Raw genomic sequence first — 20675 nt, 5'->3', positions numbered from 1 at the left:
ACCCTGGAACCCCCCGTCCATCTTCCCCGGGACAAACCGGTGGTTACCCCTGATCGGGGACCACCCCGAGGCTCCCACTGCACCCCTGTGCCGTCTCCACTGGCCCCAGATCCTTAACGTTGCCGCCACCACCGGGCTCGTGGTATACCTTGATGGCGAGAGCGGCAGCGGTGCCGTCACCAACGCCCCCAAGCTCGTTCCTTTACAGGACGCCATCTCCACCCTCTTCCATGCCGCCCCCTCTCCCTCCATAACCCACTTGCGGATCATCGCCACATTTGCTGCCCAGTAGTAGCTCCCTAGGTCTGGCATCGCCAGCCCTCCTCAGTCCCTACTGCGTTCCAGGAACCCTCTCCTTACCCTCGGGGTCTTATTCGCCCACACAAACCCCATAATACTCCTACCTACTCTCTTGAAAAAGCCCTTGGTGATCACGATGGGAAGGGCACTGAAACACAAACAAAAACCTCGGAAGGACCACCATTTTGACCGACTGCACTCTACCCACCAACGAGAGCAGCAACATGTCCCATCTTTTGAAGTCCACCTCCATTTGGTCCACCAACCTCGTCAGATTCAATTTGTGTAGGGCCCCCCAACTCCTGGCTATCTGGATCCCCAGATACCGAAAACTCCCCACCGCCCTCCTCAGCGGTAGGCCCCCTATCCCTCTTTCTTGGTCCCCTGCCTGTAGTACAAAAAGCTCACTCTTTCCTACATTGAGCTTATAGCCCGGGAACTCCCTCAGAATCTGCATGACCTCCACCATCCCCTCCATTGGGTCCGCCACGTACAGCAGCAGGTCATCCGCGTATAGCGACACCCAATGCTCTTCTCCCCCGTGGACCACCTCCCTCCATTTATTAGACTCCCTCAGTGATATGGCCAAGGGTTCGATCGCCAATGCAAACAGGGGGCACCCCTGCCTCGTTCCTTGGTACAGCCGAAAGTACTCCGACCTCCGCCGGTTCGTCACCACACTCGCCACCGGGGCGAGCTTTTTAATGTTAATTGATCAAAGAGTGGGTATGAGAGTTTTGAAGTGAGCTCTTTATTTGGCAAAAATGAAATTCTGACAAACACACATATACTCTTCTCGGTGAAAGTGAGTAGGTGAAGAGTTACACCCTGTGATTTCAAACAATGTCCCCTCACTCCTGGAACCTGTGCTACGATCCATTCTGGTTTCAGCTGGAAGGAGAGTCCTTTATCGTATTGAGGAAATGAAAAATTGGGCCAGCTGGGTCAGTGAATGGAATGCCATCGCGGACCAGTTGGGAGTGGAGAGCCAAGTCAGACTGAGACCGCTGGTGGGTGCAAAGGGTAAAGTAATGTTCAATTTGGCATCAATGTAATCCTTCAATTTGTGAAGCTCAAATTCACTTCCTTTAGTAAAAAGCGAACAGAACATTTTACAAAATGATGAGCCCAGCACGGTGGAACATCAGCCCCCACCGGGATAAGCCGGCCCCCCGATCGCTAGGCCCCGATCGCGGGCCAGGCCACTCTAGAGGCCCCCCCGGGGTCGGATCCCCCCCTCCCCACCACCAGGCTGCCCCCCGCAGCATGAACGGCGAGGTCCCGCCGGGTAGGACCACATGTGAACGGCGGGACTCGGCCTAACTCGGGGGGCACTCGTCTCATCGCACGCGGAGAATCGCCGCGGGGACCGCGTGGAATCCTGGGTTGGAGAAGGCCGGGTCGGAGAAACCTGCCCCGGGTATTTATAGAATAGTTTCAGAAAGAACAGGCACAACTGTTTACACCTCAGTCCTAGTCGTGTATGTCATCTGTATCCTGCACAATATCAATAACCCCTTTGTTTAAGCACAAATGGCAAAACATATTGAAAATGGGCCAGATGTGTAAGTCACGGGGTGTAGCACGAAAATACAGCAAGAGGTAATATCTTTCATCGTGTAATTCATAATGATCACATCAACGATTTATTTTCCATAAGATCAACCTCTCAATTTTGCCCGAAAGGCGAAGGTTTTGATGGCAAGAGGTGCAGGGTGCCTGTAGAAGGTGTTAATCCTCTGGTGTGGCTGGTGGATGGATCCACGAACTAGGAGTGGGGCAAGCAGAGCTGCTGGAACAGGAGGGCCTTTGTGGTGAGCCACAGGTTAAGATGGCGGAGGGCAAGGGGGCTGTTCTGCCCGCCCAGTGGTCAACGGAGAAGCTAGTGGGGTTTTTGAACACCAAGTTCAGTCAGCAGAGGAAGGAGGCCCTGGAAAACCTGGCCAAAGTGGTGGAACTGTTTAATTCAGGGATCGAGAGAATGGAAGAGAGGCTGGAGTCGCAGGGCCGGGCGATTCACAAAGAGGAGGAGGCGGTGGGGGAGCACGAGGAGCAGCTGGCCTCGTTACTGGACAAAGTAATTCATAAAGCGCATGTGATGATGGCACGTATGAGTAGGTTTTTTGAGGGGGTAGAGGATGGGTGTGGACAGTGTGCAGGGAGGCCTGCAAATCACGTGCACATGTTTTGGGCATGTCCAAAGCTGAAGGGATTCTAGCAGGGGTTTGAGGACTTAATGTCCGATGTGCTATGGTGAGGGTGACCAGAGTCAAGAGGTGCCGATATGTCTTGGCCTTTGCCTCCCTGATAGCTCTGATCTTGCTCGGATGGAGGGACTCCGAGCCGCCGAAAGCAGGGGTGTGGGTGAGCGACCTGGCAAAATTCCTGAGGCTGGAGAAGGTCAAGATCGTCCCCAGCGAGTCAGTTGATGGGTTCATTCAGAGGTGGAAGCCGTTTATTGACTTAAGGAGAATTGAGGGACCAGCAAGGGGGGGAGGGGGTTAAAATGGGGATGGGGGAGTGATATTGGTGGAGAAGGGGGTGAGTGGGTGTTGTTTATTAATAATGCTGGATGTTTTTCATCTGCTTTTGTTTGATGTTATCTGAAAATGACTTGAATAAGTTTAAAGAAACAATCTCCAGGCTTTGGCTGACAAGTGGCAAGTTACATTCGTGCCACAAAAGTGCCAGGCAATGACCATCTCCTACAAGAGAGATCTGACCATTGCCTTCCCATTCAGCACGGTAGCATTGTGGATAGCACAATTGCTTCACAGCTCCAGGGTCCCAGGTTCGATTCCAGCTTGGGTCACTGTCTGTGCGGAGTCTGCACATCCTCCCCGTGTGTGCGTGGGTTTCCTCCGGGTGCTCCGGTTTCCTCCCACAGTCCAAAGATGTGCAGGTTAGGTGGATTGGCCATGATAAATTGCCCTTAGTGTCCAAAATTGCACTTAGTGTTGGGTGGGGTTACTGGGTTATGGGGATAGGTGTTGACCTTGGGTCGGGTGCTCTTTCCAAGAGCCGGTGCAGACTTGATGGGCCGAATGGCCTCCTTCTGCACTGTAAATTCTATGATATCTATGATATTCAATGGCATTACCATCTCTGAATCCCCCACAATCAACATCCTGGGGGGGTTACCATTGATCAGGAACAGAACTGGACTCGCCATATTAATACAGTGGCTACTAGAACAGGTCAAAGGTTAGGAATCCTACTGCGATTAACTCACCTGACTCCCCAAAGCCTGTCCACCATCTACAAGGCACAAGTCAGGAGTGTGATGGAATACTCTCCACTTGCCTGGAAAAGTGCAGCTCCAACAACACTCAAGAAGCTTGACACCACCCAGGACAAAGCAGCCATTTGATTGCTCCCCCTTCCACAAACATTCAATCCCTCCACCACCAACGAACAGTGGCAGCCGTGTTTACCATCTACAAGATGCACTGCAGTAACTCACCAAGGTTCCTTAGACAGCACCTTCCAAACCCATGACCACTACCATCTAGCAGGAAGGACAAGAGCAGCAGATGCCTCGGAACCCCACTGCCTGGAGGTTCCCCTCCAAGTCACTCACCACCCTGACTTGGAAATATATTGGGCTGGATTCTCCCAAAATGGGACCCTGTCTCCACACCGGCGTAAAAATGCTGGTGTTGCACTCCGGAGTTTCGTCAAAAACAAACCAATTCACTGTCTTTCAGGGGGCTGGCAGGGGCCCGGAGTAATTCCCGCAGCTTTTGCTGCAATTCTGAGTCTCCGCACCTCCGGTTTTGAGTGTGCGCATACGCACAGTGGCAACCTCCAGCGGCTGCGCTGAGCTCCATGGCAGACTCGGACTGCGGAGGCCCCCCCGATCGGCCTCATGCCCGAAGATCCGCCCGACCCGATCTGTCCCCCAGCCGCCCATAGGGCACCCCCCCCCCCCCCCCCCCCCCCGGTGCCCGACTGAGTCCGCAGCCGCCCGGGAGGTTCCCGAATGGCAATAGGCGGTTAGTGCCATGCCGTCGGGAACTCAGCTGGCTGGTAGAGGAGGATCGCTGGGCGCGAACCTCTGGAAAAGGCCCCCCGCCGAGCGGATACTTTGCGGAAACGCCGATTCGCGGGTCCCGGAGAATTGCCTGGCCCGATTTCGGCGCAAAAGTTGATTCTCCGCCCCCGTGCCAAATGCGATTTTGCTGCATGACTGCAGAGAATCCAGCTCCCTGCCTTTCCTTCACTGTTGCTGGGGCAAAATCCTGGCTCTCCTTCCCTCACAGCACAGTGGGTCGACTTACACCTTAAGGACTGCAGCCTTAAGGACCTTAAAGATGTTCATTTATTTTTCATCTAGTTTTCAGAACATAGTAAAAGAAGGAATTGGAATAGTGTTTCAATTTGGAATCGTCAGTTGTCGAATTCTCGAGTCACACCCCATCCTGACTGCAAACTATATTGCTGTTCCTTCACTATTACTGGGCTGAAAATCTAGAACTTCTAACCTAATAGCACCATGGATGTGCCGATACCACATTCACTGCACAGGTTCATAATTGTGGGGCTCACCATCACCTTTTCAGAAGCAATTACAGACGGGCAATGAATGTTTGCCAGACACCCACATGAGAAAAACTAATTTTAAAATGCTCTTCACATGAGCAGCATGGTGGCGCAGCGGTTAGCACTGCTGCCTCACGACGCCGAGGACCCAGGTTCGATCCCAGCCCCGGGTCACTGTCTGTGTGGAGTTTGCACATTCTCCCCGTGTCTGAGTGGGTCTCACCCGCATAACAAAAAGATGTGCCGGGTAGGTGGATTGGCCGCGCTAAATTGCCCTTTAATTGGGAAAAAAAAAAATTGGTTCTGTGGAAAGTAATGTGGGGCCATTGGAGCAGAGTAGGTGGAGGGACATAGCTTGGCAAGGAGAGCATGAGGGACCAGTGGGGGATGGGTGGAGTGGCAGAAGTTGGCATGGGGAATGTGTCAGGGATGAGTGCCAGGGGGCAGTGTTCTATTTATTGTAACTAAGATGAAGTCCCAAAGCAGGACAGACTTTATAAACGTCTGTCTCCACACATGGAAGTCCCTGTGACTGTCTCCAAACTCTTTCCACACTCCAGTTAGCATTCCCCCACTCTCCTCGAAATGAAAATCCCACCTTTGTGGGTGTTTTCTCCTGAGGAGAGCGGGCATACACAACAATCGTGTGCAAAGGTCTGTTCAAAAATGAAGCAAGTTTGAGGCTGGATTTTTTAGTTTAATCTTAAGGTAAACATTTCCTACTGCCAATATAGACTGCTGCAAGAAACATGTAACATGTAAACTGGTGTAACATGTAAGTATGTGTATGTTGTGTAAACTAGTGTTCACAATTCTCATTCTTGTTTTCAAATCTGTCCATGGCCACACCCCCAACCTATCTTTATAACCATCTCTCACCCTGAAACAACTTGCATTGATGTAACCCTACAGGAGGCCCAGGGATCTGCAACCTCAAGAGTCCCTGTGCCCTCCCCTGAATAGAATTTACCTCGATGAGGGGCAACCCCCCTTTTCCGAGGACAGCTAGGGCATAAATACCCCGGCCCGGGAGTGGCTGGGTGAGGGAGACGCCTCGGGAAGTAGGAGTGAGGAGAATCAATTGAAACGTTTCTACGGTCATCACTCCCGAGTGGTCGCTTGCCTCAGACTTTATAGCCTTCAGCCTACGAAAATGGACTTCACAGATTTTAACAATGGGCATGTAAGGGGATATTAGGGTGGGTGATGAAAAGCTGGGGAAAGAAATATGTTTTAAGGAGCATATTAATGGTGAAAAGAAAGGAATAGAGGGAGCAAGATTTAGGGAGGGAATTTCAGAGTTTGGGGCCTTGGAAACTGAAGGCACAACCACACAATGGAAGAGATTTGAAATGAGCAATGATCAAGGCACCAGAAATTGGCGGTGGCCGAAGACTGATAGAGACGATAGAGATAGGGGAGGTCCATGGAAGAGTTTAAAAACAAGGATGAAAATTTCCATGGCTAATAAAATAAAATACTTTATAATAAAAGTAAAATACTGAGGATGCAAAACACTGATTAAGAGAACTGTCACTGTGGAACATCGGGAACCTTGTTTGCATTAATTATAACAACATTAACGAGCCTCTGGCAATGTGACATCACATCAGCACCATTCACGACAGGTTCTAAAAAAATGTGAAACTGGCAAGTTGACCTCTGAGGGCAGCACGCTGTTTACCAAGGCCCACCGCTTCCTCAGGCAGGGAGGGCATTTGAATGTTTGGGGGCAATAAGGCATTGGGCCTCAGGATTTGGCGGGGCCACCAGGCATTGGGCCTTGAGGTTGGGGGCGGGGGGGGGGGGGGCACCAGTCATTGGATGTCAAGGTTTAGGGGTGCAACCAAGCATTGGGACTCGGGGGTTGGGGATGGGGGTAGTGACAGGCATTGTGGCTCAGGGTTATGGGGGTAGTGCTGGCAGGACTATTCACAGAGGGGGAGAAGCGGCATGGGTGGGGGTGGGTGATGACATGGGCTGGTTTACCTCAGTGGGCTAAACAGCTGGTTTGTGATACAGAACAAGGCCAGCAGCGCGGATTCAATTCCCGGACCAGCTTACCCGAACAGGCGCCGGAATGTGGCGACGAGGGGCTTTTCACAGTAACTTCATACTTGTGACAATAAAAGTGTAACCTGTAGTAACCTGCACAGGACTCATCCAGCTGGGGATGATTGTTCCCCTGCTCAATTAGACTGAGTTAACCCAACACTAGCATAAAAGGCAGGCAGCTGGAGAGCCAGCTAAAAAGGAATGAGGACCTGGTGAAAGGTAACCGGGCCCTGTGAATGTATGATGCTGTTGCTGAAATAAAAGACTTTTAAGAAGCTTGTTGGACCCCCTGGCTTTATCACAAAAAGGTTACAAAAAGATACAAAATGATCAGGGGGTTGGATAGGGTGGACAGTGAGAGCCTTCTCCCGCGGATGGATATGGCTGGCACGAGGGGACATAACTTTAAACTGAGGGGTAATAGATATAGGACAGAGGTCAGAGGTAGGTTCTTTACACAAAGAGTAGTGAGGCCGTGGAATGCCCTACCTGCTACAGTAGTGAACTCGCCAACATTGAGGGCATTTAAAAGTTTATTGGATAAACATATGGATGATAATGGCATAGTGTAGGTTAGATGGCTTTTGTTTCGGTGCAACATCGTGGGCCGAAGGGCCTGTACTGCGCTGTATTGTTCTATGTTCTATTACTTGCAGTGAGGACAATGCATTGTTCCTCAAAGAGATACTGCAAATTCCTAACTGGATGAAGGCAGCTCACGTACTCTCACTGACCAGGGTAACATCAGGACGATGTGACGTGGAGAGTTTTGTCTCTCATGATCCCGGCTCCTTCATTATCTGTTGCCACTGAGGTTTTGTGTCACTGGAGACAGATGCATCCTTCTCGGAAAGGTCTAACTGCTGGGTCACGTGCAGAGGTCAGACATTCACAGTGACTGGGCTGAGTGACTGTCTCTGAACACTGTGGGGTACATCCTCATTACCAAGGAGAAAGTGGCATGGCTGGTGCGTTCTGTCACTGCAAGAGGACACCAATCAATGTGCTGGCAACCTTACAGAGAGCAGATGGAGGAGGCTCTGGAACTTCTGTGGAGCACGAATGCTGTTGTCCCATTGGCACTACAGGAAGAAATCTAATGCGAGCTGGGAGCCATCGAGAGGTTGCAATCTGTGAGATATATTTTATTTCCAGATGGGGGTGCTTATTTATATGGGTGGTCGCCGTGTACAAGTGCTTAACACCTGTGCCCACACTGTGCAATTAGACAGTGTTAACCATTCTAAACCTGCCGCTACCTCTTGGTGTATCCCCAGGATCCCCAGCGAAGCTGCAGGCAGCCAACTGTCTGCCATACCCTGTTGGCTGTGATGACCTTGGCGGGCATCCGCTGAATGGCCAAGACCTGGTATGTCCTGGACTGTCTTTGGGGTGCTGCGGTGTGGCAGTGCCACTCTCCTTCGTCTGTGCGGCTGGAGCCGATTTGGTCACAGGAAGAGGTGAGTCGGAGGGCAGGACACTCCCAGAGACTCCTGAGTGGATCTCCTTGGGCTATGCACTAGCGTCTCCTCCTACTTATGGGTGCTCGAGGGCTCTTGGCTTCCCCCTTTAGACAGAGGGGCAGCTGGAGTGAGGTCGAGATGCCCCGCCATCCTCTAGCATTGGCACTCGTCGATGCCCACAAGAGCCAGCAGCATAAGAGTGCACCATGGATTTTATACCCTGCACTATGGAGTGCACAACATGTGCCATGGAATTCACCACCAGGAATGCCCTCCACCAGTGCAGGACAGAAGTCTTGCACAAAGGTCTCCATTGCGACCACCACCCTCCGTGTTGGCTGGCTGTCTTGACGTGTCGGCACAACCTCCTCGAACAGAAGGCATTGTGACTCCTGCAACCGGCCTTTCATCCTGAAGAGTGTAGCTGACATCCCTTCCTGAGCTCTAAGGATGTGTGATTGGTGTGTGTGATTGGCGTCTGAGTGGAAGAGTTGAGACTGATGAGAAGGGTGACTTACTCTGGCTGAACAGAAGAGACCATTCTTCCTTCTGTGCCACTGGATGCCTGTTCTCCTGTGCTGGGAGCTGACACTAACCAGTGTTGCCACCACCACCCATGTGGGGACCTTGCTTGAGGGTCTCCTCCCTTTGCGTGAGTTTAGGATGTCTTGGGTTGCTCCACGGCATTGATCAGCCCTCTGAGAATCAAGGTTCAGACTTCTTTGCAGCCAATCTCTTTGTTGGACCTTGAGGAAGTGACTGGGGAGCGCTGGGACAGCCTTTAAATTGTAGCCATCTGGGATGGCCACTTACAAAGGGAAACATGGCCACTTGCAAAGAATCATGGGAAATATGGCCAATGCAGGATCCAAACGAACTCAGAGCTTAAGTGTATATTTGCCACTAGATAACCAGACACGATCGAAACCCCCAGCCGATTTGCATTCTAATGGCCCATTTCCCCAGAACAAAAGACTTGTACTCAGGTATCAGATCCAGACTCATCGGCGCCACTCCCTTCACCCAGGAAGCCCAAACAGCCAAGGTCAATGACCGCTCAGGACACGCCCAGCGATCAAGGCACCCGCCCCTTTATTGGCTAAAATCGAAGGCAGTAATCGAAGCCTGTCGAATTATTGGGTCCAAAGCTAAGGACCGCCCAAAAGAGCGCAAAACCCAAGAAGGATAAAAAGAGACACTGTCATGTGTTCAGTCTCTTTTGGCCCTGGCACACCGGCACTCTCTTGGCCCCGGCTTGTGCCCAAAACCAATTGCAGCACCACGACCAGAAGCAAGTTCAAGACCAACGATCACTACCAGACGGATGAGCCCAGCAGAAACAAAGTCACTTCTCCAGACCCAGCCACGCAAGATCCGAACAAAGGCCTTGTTCCTCTGCATAAAGCCGGGTGCCTGAAGTTAAGTACAGGTTGTTGTAGTGTGAGGTGTAATTTAGCTTGTAGTGTTTTATGTTGCATGTTGAAGTAATTCTTGTGTAAATAAACTATCATTGAACTTCAACTAACGAACTGGTTGTTGGCTCTTTGATCGATATCCGGTTGAACCTTGTGGTGGTATCATTTGATACCTGGCAACTCTGAAAGGCAATATCATCATTAATAACTGTCATATCAGTATCCAGTTGAAAAGAGCAACATTATTGGCGTCACCGAGCCGAATTGGCAACAAAATTGAGCGCCCCACTGATTGAAGAACTCAGCTGGTGGCAGGGTGGATAAATCAGAAGCCGCCCACCACAGAGGCAGTGTGAATTCTGTGACGATTTTCTTTTCAAAGTGGCTACAAATATGTTGCAAAAACCCAGGTGCTGGTGGGCCAATCAATGTTTTTCCCACCTGATACTACGCTTTGCCAAAAGAATGGACAATTCCACCCATTAACTCTGTTTCTCTCTCTCTCTCCACATGTGCTGCCACATCTGCTGAGTATTTCCACCACTTACAAAAGTGAATTAGTAACTGTTGTTGCTAACTTTGGTTGGCTCTTAATTCGTTGCCCGTTGGGTCTTTATTTAATTTGCTCTGTTTCTATAACCTTTGCTCTAGAGTCGCCAGGTATCTTTATGATACCGCCACGAGGTTCAAGTTCAAGTACTGATCACTAACTCAACACACCAATTAGTAAGATTCAAATCAAAACACATTTATTATACACAGTAAATCACTACTCATGCATAAAACTCTACTTACTAGACTATCTCTAACACTAAAAGGCCTATACTTAGCTTCGGAACTGGCCCACCAGGTCAGGGGAACAAATGGCCTTTTGTTCGATTCTGAGTCTGCAGGATTCAAGGCTGGTATGGACTGGTAGCTAGGAGCGCCTATCTCGTAGAGTGCGTTGACTGGAGACTTACTTGGTTGTTGCGGCAGCTGGGCAGTACACTGTCAAGGGTTGGTTCGAGTTGCTGAGTGACCCTGCCAAGAAGACCGATTTGAACTTGGGGCGCTACTTTATAGTCCCCAGGGACTTCGCGCCGTTCGGGGCGGACCCCGTATCTGGTTCCAAGTGATTGGACTACGTTCCGATCACTTGGATCGTTTTCTCCAATACTGGAGTTGTTCCCTGATCGCTGGGCGGTCCCTGAGTGTCAGTTGGCCTTCCTTTGTCTTGGCTCCTGCTGGCGCCGAGGAGTCTGGCTTGGCCTTATTCACCTTAAATGTTTCGATTGTTCCCGGGGATCGCTCATTATGCAGATGGCTGCTGGTTTCAGTGCTGTCTGGGTTTCTGCAAGTTCTAATACACAGGAAACTTTGCACCTGCTAGTTTCTGCCTGTGTTGGCTGAATTTCCCTGTGGTCTTTGCGGACCTCCATTTTAAGTCGGGAAGTGGCCAACCCAGGTGGCTACACTGTTTTGGGGATTTATGTTTTATTTTCCTTCTTTAATTAAGGGTGAAGGGTTCAAGGGTACAATATTTCAAGTTGGGACATGAATTAAAATGCAACAACTTGACAAAGGATGGGCACAATCACAGCAGGGACCAACCCTTCCAGTCTGGCATGAGGCCATGGAGAGATCTGAAAAGAAGAATGAGAATTTTGTTTTGGAAAATATTTTTTGACAAATACAAAACGATGAGACAGAAAAACAGACAGAAAATGATAGCACCCAAACACCTCCAAAAACCCTGGGCTGGATTCTCCATTGCGCCAGCAGCATACCCACGCCCAGGGATTTCCCATTGGCCGGTACGGAGAATCCCGCAGCTGGCAGGGGCAGCAGAAAACTGGTGCAGCAGGGCTCAATAGTTGACGGTGACTAGCTCTTTAAAGTACAAAAGGAACGCCTGCCATCTTTTGTAGAACCCCTCAGTTGCAATCCACATGATGTACTTAATTTTCTCAAGGCATAAAAACTCCACAAGATCTCCAGCCATACTGGGAGAAGCTGACCTCCCCTCGAACAGAACCCACCTGCGAGCAATCAGCGAGGAGAAGGCAAGGACATCCGCCCCCACTCCCGTCTGCAGCTCCGGCAGGTCTGACACCCCAAAATTGGCCCCTAAGGCACTGGGCTCCAGTTCAATTTGTAGAATCGCCGACGTGGTGCTGAAGAAGATTTCACAAGCTCAGGACATGCCCAAACATATGTACATGGTTAGCCCAGCTCCTCCCACCGCACTCATATCCTCCACTCTCTCAAACAGCCGAATCATCCCAGACCTTGATAAATATGCCTGGTGTACCACCTTCAATTGTAGAAGCCCAAGTCTTGCGGGTAAAGATGTGGCATTCACCCGGCGCAGGACCTCACACCATACTCTTCCTCCAATTTCCCCCAACTTCTCCTCCAACCTGGCATTAACTCCGTGCAGAAATGCTGTATCTTCTGCCAGGATCCTCCAATAAATTCCCAACGTACTCCCCTCATCCATCTCCGCGAGCGACAGGACCTCTTCCAGCAACGACGATGGTGGCACTACGGCGAATGATGGGAAAACCTTCCTCACAAAGTCACGAACCTGCAGGTAACTAAACATTTCACCGTTTCTGACTGCGGGAGCCCAAACCTCTCTGACAGCTCCTCAAAACTCATGAACCGCCCTTCCAGAAACAAATCCCTCATTCCTTCCATCGCCTTTCCCCCCAGCCTCTAAAACTAGCTGGATTGAACATTGGCACCAATTTCGCGCCACTCCTAATTTAAAGTGCTGCCGAAATTGTCTCCATATTTTCAATATAGCGACCACCACCAGGTGACCTGAGTATTTTCCTGGGGAGAATGGAAGTGAGGCCGTCACCAATGCCCACAGCCCTGACGTCCGACATGAACCTGACTCCACCTTTACAAACTGTCTCCTGATCTTGGCACCGGCCCAACACCTTCTCAATATTCACCATCCAATGGTAATCTGTCAAGCTCAGCAACGCCAAGCCCCCTGACTGTCAGTCCCTTTGCAGGACTGTTTTTCAAATCCTGGCTACCTTGCCCGCCCAGATGAAAGATGAAATCAATCTCTCCACCCCCACAAAAACGCATTTGGTTAGAAAAACACTCGCTTTTCTCCAAATTCAGATTATATCCTGAAAAAGCCCCGAACCACTTCAACAGCTCCATTATGTCCACTATCGTGGGGACCGGGTCCGCAGCGTACAATACACAGGGATTTGGAAAATGCTCCACCCCCCCACCCCCCCCCCCCCCCCCCAGTTCCACTATCCCCCTCCCTTTATCCAAAATCCTCAAAACGATGACCAAAGGCTCTATCACCAACATGGGCAGGAGAGGTGACATAGGTGACACCCCTGCCTTGTTCTCCTGTGCAACTTGTAAGGAACTGGCTAAATCCATGTCTGTTTCATGTCTCTCGTTTTATTCCCTGCCCCTGCATCATTGCGGATTTTGCTTTGAACTGCAGACTTTGGTCAAACTGAAACAACCCTGGTCTACTGTACTGGCCCAGGCCTCTCCCTTGATGCTCTGTAGCACAGCCTGTTATGTCATTTTGATCGACGTCACTAGCAACCAATCAACTCCATTGCAATCCCGGGGCTAAGCGGATCCTAGGTGCAAACTGGTGCTTTTTATTCTAGAATGCCCTGCTGGGTGACTGGGTATGTGTTTGGTTTCAGTTTCATTTTGGGACAGAACTAAAGAAGACTTTAAGTTCACTCTCCCTGAAGGGGTGGAATTATTTCAAAAACCCCAATTAGAGGCTGTGTTTTCTCCTCAGACGAGCTGGTAGACATCCTCTGTGGGCCTGTTTCTCCAAGTTAGTTTTGATTTAAACTGCAGAACTGAATCTCTCTCCTTGAAGGGGTGGAATTCTTTCTCAAATCTTAGCTGGAACTCCCTTCAGGTAAACAGAACGGTTAGTGAGCATTCGAAGCCTGAAGATAGAGCTGCGGAGGGGGGACTTTCCAGATTTCTCTCCCATTAAATTTACCAGACCACTCGAAGGCCTCACAAAAACCGCTGCTCTGTTATTCTGTTTAACTGAGACAAGCTGTTGGTGAGTGTGCTGAAGCTGATCACATAGCAGAAACCAAATTTACCTGAAGTGCACCTTCCAAAGGTTAGGTTCAGCTCAACACAAGTTGAAGCGTGTCCCTAGAGGGGGTCCCACAGCTTGAGAATCCAGCCTGAGTGGCCCACCTTGAAGATCCAACCAACCGCCAGTTCAAAACCTCGCATTCTAAAGAGATCACTGTCTACAAAGACCTGAACCCCAGCAGCTAAGATCCTCAAATCTCTCCCTTCTGCAGCACGGTGGCGCAGTGGGTTAGCACTGCTGCCTCACGGCGCTGAGGTCCCAGGTTCGATCCCGGCTCTGGGTCACTGTCTGTGTGGAGTTTGCACATTCTCCCCGTGTTTGTGTGGGTTTCGCCCCCACAACCCAAAAATGTGCAGGGTCGGTGAATTGGCCACGCTAAATTGCCCCTTAATTGGAAAAAAAAATGAATTGGGCACTCTAAATTTTTAAAAAATCTCTCCCTTCTTTTATCTTTTCCTACCCCGTCCACCATGTGTCTGTCTTGTGTGTGTGTCTGGGTGGAGGGTGGGAGGGGATTTGTGGAATAGTTAGATTAGCAGACCATTGTTCCTTGTCATAAATAAAGTTTTTCAATATTTTACTTACAATTTTGGAGCAGTCATGGGTCAAAGATCTCAGAACAATTCATGAATTATTGGTTAATTCACTTAGGTTGGGACTCCAGAGTCTGTGGGGCTGGAAGTGACCATGCCCTTGCCCAGGGTTTCGTAACAAACTGGAAATATCTCAAGCTCACATGATTCATGCGGACACTGGCCTTAGGTTCCTTATATAGTAACGTAACCCACGACACAAACTTGGGCCCTATCCCGAATCGATTCAACACCACAAACAAGTAGCTCCACTCTACCCTATCGAAGGCCTTCACTGCACCCAACGCCACAATAACCTCCTGTTCCCCCCTTACAATGGGGGCAATGCCACATTCAATAGGCATTGCATGTCAGAGGATAACCGCCTACCCTTTATGAACCCTGTTTGATCCTCCCCAACAATTTGAGGGACACATTTATCCAACCTGAGCAGCAACACCTTAGCCAAGATCGTTGTGCCCACATTCAAGAAAGAGATCGGCCAGTATGACCCGCATTCCATCGGATACTTGTGTCTCTTTAATAGGAGCGAGATAGATGCCTGCATCATTGTCTTCGGGAACAACCTTCACATTAGCATTGTTGCTTCACAGTGCCAGGGTCCCAGGTTCGATTCCCGGCTTGGGTCACTGACTGTGCAGAGTCTGCACGTTCTCCCAGTGTCTGCGTGGGTTTCCTCCGGCTGCTCCGGTTTGCTCCCACAAGTCCGGAAAGACGTGCTTGTTAGGTGAATTGGACATTCTGAATTCTCCCTCTGTGTACCCGAACAAGCGCCGGAATGTGGCGACTAGGGGATTTTCACAGTAACTTCATTGCAGTGTTAATTTAAGCCGACTTGTGACAATAAAGATTATTTAGTATTTATTTACTGAATCTTCAAACGTCTCCACCAACAACGGTACCAACCAGTCGGCAAACTTTTTAAATAAAATTCCATCGGGAGCACATCCAGCCCCGGTGCCTTGCCAGTCTGCATAGTAACTTCCAAACGTCCTCATCCCCCCCCCCCCCCCAGTGGCTCCTCTAATCCTTCCCGATCTTCCTCCTCCAATGTGGAACACTCCAATCCATCCAGAAACTCTGCCAGGCCTGACTCATCTTCTGGTGGCTCCGGTCTATACAATCTTTTATAAAACACCTCGAGCGCCCCATTCACCTGTCCAGTGCAGACACCAGACAACCTCCCATGTTCCAAACCTGAACAATCTCCCGGGACGCTGTCTGCCGCCTCAGCTGGCCAGCCAATAAATGACTGCCGTTCTCCCCAGATTCGTACATTGCCCATTTGTATGCCCCAGCTGAGGCACCGCCCTATCTGTGGACAGCACATTAAACTACGTCTGCAGTTTCTTCCTGCAGGCCAGGAGCTCTGGGGTGAGCTCCTCCGAATACTTACCGTCCAACTCCAAAATCTCATCCACCAGCCGTTGGTGTTCCTCCCTTGCCTCCCCATCGACCTGTGGCTGATATAAAATTATCTCTTCTCTCACCTCAGCCTTCAAAGCCTCCCATTCTTATTGAGCCCTTGCCATTTTCGTACAAAACCCCAGATCTGCTGACAGACTCACATCTAAACTCCAGGCCGGCCATTGAGAAGGCCACCTCTCCAAAACCACATCCATGTGGTCCGAGATAACAATAGCAGAATATTCCGCTTTCTTCACCCCCTGCAATAGAGACCTTCCCATTATAAAGAAATTGATCCGCGAGTAGATCTTATGTGCCGGTGAAGAGAAAGGGAATTCTATGCATCTTAAGCGGCACGGTGGCACAGTGGTTAGCACTGCTGCCTATGGCGCTGAGGACCCGGGTTCGATCCCAGCCCCGGGTCACTGTCTATGTGGAGTTTGCACATTCTCCTCATGTCTGCGTGGGTCTCACCCCACAGCCCAAAGATGTGCCGGGCAGGCGGATTGGCCACGCTAAATTGCCCCGCAATTGGAAAAAAAGCGATAGGGTACTCCAAATTTTATTTTTTATAATTCCCTGCACCCTAGGGGCAAAATCTGCCATGGATCCGCTCCGCAGCCCTCTCATAAATGCCTTCGCCACCCCCCGCCACACGACACTCTCCCCTCCTTCCCCCGCTTGGCTTGAAACGATCCACTTCCGGGTTCAAGACTGTATTGCAATCGCCCAGCAAAATCAACAGGTGTGTATCTACGTCCGGAATAGCCGCCACCATCCTCTTCATTAAATCTATATCATCCCAATTTGGAGCATATGTTCTTGGACATCCTTTAATAACCAAATCTCAAAGATTCTCTCCAAAAATGGTGTGAAAAGGGCTAAAAACCGAGGGTTCTGGCGGAAGTTACCCAACGTGCAACCTCCTCCTACATGTTGGCAATGGAAGTCAATTTTAAAAATAAGATGTTGTTTCTCAGGGAGGCAATGTTAGTCAGCAAACACAGGGCATGTCGATGAACAGGACTTGCAAGTTGCTGTGAGTTAAGACAAAGGCAGCAGTGTTTCAGGTGAGCTCACTGAGGGTGGAATGTGGGAAACCAGCCAAGTAAACATGGGAAACATTCCAAAGGCACTTCAGAAGACTTTGTTCAGGCAACATTGGATGCCAAACCAATGAGGCAGATAGTAAGACAGGTACCAACATGATAAGTCAAAAACGTAGGATTTAAGAAGCAGAGTTAAGGAGCAGACATTGAGAAAAAGGGAGGTTTAGAGAGAGCATTCCAGAGATGTAAGGCACTGATCTGGAGGAGGTTATAGAGAAAGGGAGGACTGAGCCATACAGAACTTTGTGCGGATTGATTTGCACTTTGTCTCGGGAGCTATTGTTATGACCAGTCCCCGGGCGAGGTCCCCAAGTTTTTAAATCTCCGTCCCCTCCCTCTGTGGGATCTGTCTCACCAAGAGTCCTCAATTTGTTAGATTCTGGATGGGATACTCCCGGTTTCTTTATTCAATCCCGGCGGTTGATCGAAACAAGATTACTTCAAAAAGGATCCCTTTCCCTTGTAGATATCTTTTTCCAGTCCGATTGTGTTTCTGTTTTAAAAGGAGACAGTTTAACCAGGCTTTCTTGAGTAAAAGGAAGTGAGTTTATTAGTTACTAAATGTAGTGCAGGCACACACACTCACACTGAAAAGTGAGTCCAAAAATAAGTTTTTTAAAAAAAGAATCAATCTTTGGCTTGTCCGTGGCAAGTCGATGGTGAAACGATGCAGCCCTTTGAGATTCATGAGTCCAGTAGCACGGACTTCAGCAGTTGAATAGTTGGCTTTGAAATTCCAGGATTATGCAATCTAGCTGAAAGGAGTTGCCTCCTTCTATTTCAATTCTGGCTTTGCTGACTTGGCTGTCTTTTAGTAATCAGATAGAGAGTGAATCTTTCATTTTCCCTGCCGGATTGAGCCGCCTGTCTTTCCCAGATTCTGTGTCACACACTCTGGCACCCCCATCACTAGTCCACACTGACCAAGTTTGCAACTAACGTTTTGTAGAATCTGATGGGAGAGACGACAGGTACACACAGTGGGGTAGGAATGAACAAAAATGTTTATTACGGTACACACAAATAACAAAAGTACAATTCTTTTCCCTAAAGTGCTACCCTCCATGACCTGCACCCAGGTCACGGTTTTTAATCCTGAGTTGTTCCCCTCTTGTTCAGGGGAAACCCGCCCCCAATTACCAGGGGATTTCATACCCAGCTATGCAAAGGGAGAATCATATAGAGCACAGTCCTTGGCCCCCAAAGGGGTTGTAACACGTTTTATCACAGATTCCTGTGTATTCCTAGAAGGTGAAATTTGACAAACCGGCGTAGGACATAATTTACAGGATATGATTCCTGCTGAGAGGACAATCAACTTCAATTACCACCACAGGATTACAGTCAGGTCCTACATGCCTTTGCTATTTCCCTGTCTGGAAAGAAGGTGGGATATTCCATTGTCCCTCAGGACTTAGTATCACCCACAGTGAAGAACTTCAGTGACTGAATGTACTGTCTCAGAATTTACATCCTCAGCCATCTTTGGCTGGTATGTCCATTTTCAAAAACACACGTCTTATTTAATAGTTCACCATGTCTGTACGTAGTGCACAGTTTTGCTACATCATCATGACACTATTAAAACTAGGAAGGGCACAGGTGTCCTATTCATGGCTCTGCTTTAGTGTAAGATAAATTTTGTGCAAGGGATGTTTTGTAGGCCACAAATGAGTCCCCACCAAGTTGGTCAAAAGAAAAGTTGCCTCGCAATAACGTTTACAATATACGTCAGATCCCAGCCGGGTCTGACCTGTCCATACCAACCCTGGCCGACTTTGTACTGTTCTTTATCATGAATGTCCTCGGGCTCCCCGTACTCTTAGTGGGGGAGCTCATATTCGGCGAGACTCACGGGGAGACTGATTGCTCCCTATGTTCTATGTTCACCCCATAGGTCTTGAGCAGGTTATAACAGGATGTGATTTGAAACCAACAGTTGTAGCAAGTTTCTTTAATTGTCTCTCAGCAGAGATTGACACATTGCAGTGTTTTACCATCATTCACTGACAGCCTTCTATCTCAAAAGTCAAAAGATGATGGTTTGCGCAATGGTGGGCAACTTTGTGTTCAGCATCGCCTGATGTGGCACAGGACCCCACTCTGACCTCCGGCATGGCAGTGGGGGCCACATTTGCTTCAGAGGAAGAAAATGGGCTAAGATTCACTGACATCCAACTCAGTGACCTGGTCCCGCTTTCCCCATATCCTTTCATCTCTTTAGCCCCAAGTGCTACATCAAACTCCTTCTAGAAATCATGCAATATTTTGGCCTCAACTACTTTCTGTGGTAGTGAATTCCACAGGCTCAGCATTTTGTGTAAAAAAAATTCTCCTATTCTCAGCCCTAAATGTGGGCATCTCCACTTCATGGCTACCATCGACATCACAAACTGCCGGCTCAAGGTGGAGAGGATCTCCAAGAAGATTGCGCATATAGACACTGACATCAAGTTTCTACAAAGATACTAGTAGACTTAATTACCTGCAAAGACTCACATTCAAAGTATCGTATTGTACCTCGGTCTGGACCTGTAAAGACTTAATTACCTGCAAAGTCTCGCATTCAAAGTATCGTATTGCATCTTTGACTTTGTCTGTATACATGTTTCTGGAACCCACCTCTTCATTCACCTGAGTTGGAACAGTGCTCCGAAAGCTAGTGATTCCAAACAAACCTGTTGGACTTTAACCTGGTGTTGTAAGACTTCTTACAAGGCTAAATGGTTTACCCTGTACCCTCCAACTGTGACCCCTGATTCTGGACTCCCCTGCCATCAGGAACATCGTCCCTTTATGCTCACCTCTTCCGATGCCTGTCTGAGCAGCCAGTCTCCAGAGGTCACAGCCATCAGTGTCTCTCTGTTGTCCGTGTTGATGTGCACCATGTTCATTACTTCCTTGCAGGCGTCCTTGTAGCGCATGTGTGTACGTCAAGGCCAGTTCACCTTACAGAAGTCCTTTGGGTATACAGCTGTCATCCACCTAATGAACATTGCCAAGCCAGCACAGATGCTGTTGGCTTAGCAATGAGTGTATGATTTTCACTCCATCATAAGATGAAAAGTGAGTTTGTTCACTGATGATTGCATAATGTTCAGCAATATTCATGATTCCTCAGATACTGAAGCAGGTCCATGCTGATATGGAGCAAGACCTGGACAATATCCTGGCTTGGGCTGATCAGTGGCAAATAATATTCGCACAATACACATGCCAGGCAATGACAATCTCCAAATAGAGAGAATCTAACTGTGAATCACCCCTTGACATTCAATGGTATTACCATTGCTGAATCCCCCACAATCAACATCCTGGATCTTACCATTGACCAGACACTGGTCAGAAGCGGGAACCTTGCGATGAATAACTCACTTTCCTGACTCCTGAAAGCCTGTCCACCATTTGTTCGAGGAAATCAATTCATTGCCTTTGGCAAAGGCGGGGTAAGTAGCTTGTCTCCCAATCGCTCAGACAGGTTTCTTCCTGCGCGCAACCGGATACTTTCTGCATTGCTGCAAAATCCCCCACGCCCTCAGCACACAGACGAAGGTATTTTCACGTTATTCAGCAATCAGGATGGCTGCTCCGAACCCCCGCGTTTTCATGGACGTTTCTGCGGGCGGTGAACCCCTGGGCCGGATCGTGATGGAGGTGAGTCTGGCTCCTGGGCTTTGCGCTCTCGGAGC

General features: G+C 49.3%; 1 protein-coding gene and 1 long non-coding RNA gene across 2 annotated transcripts in view; one reads left to right on the top strand and one right to left on the bottom strand.

Moving 5' to 3' along the window:
• Positions 1-1032: 1032 nt before the first annotated feature.
• Positions 1033-20351, bottom strand: LOC140403549 (uncharacterized). Its single transcript, XR_011938347.1, has 2 exons — positions 19791-20351; positions 1033-1307 (listed from the first exon to the last, which is right to left on the bottom strand). It is a non-coding gene; the product is annotated as an uncharacterized lncRNA (long non-coding RNA).
• Positions 20352-20488: 137 nt separating this feature from the next.
• The window catches only part of LOC140403545 (peptidyl-prolyl cis-trans isomerase-like), a 60305-nt gene continuing 60118 nt past the window's right edge, over positions 20489-20675 (top strand). The window contains exon 1 of the mRNA XM_072491537.1: positions 20489-20640. Coding sequence (XP_072347638.1) covers positions 20566-20640 — 75 coding nt within the window. The 5' untranslated portion in view covers positions 20489-20565. The remainder of the gene's footprint in view (positions 20641-20675) is intronic.

The sequence above is a fragment of the Scyliorhinus torazame genome, chromosome 28 (genome assembly GCF_047496885.1).
Source record: "Scyliorhinus torazame isolate Kashiwa2021f chromosome 28, sScyTor2.1, whole genome shotgun sequence".
Taxonomy (NCBI): Eukaryota; Metazoa; Chordata; class Chondrichthyes; order Carcharhiniformes; family Scyliorhinidae; genus Scyliorhinus; species Scyliorhinus torazame.
The sequence above is the reverse complement of the archived record's forward strand: the minus strand, read 5'-3'. Positions and strand labels throughout refer to the sequence as shown.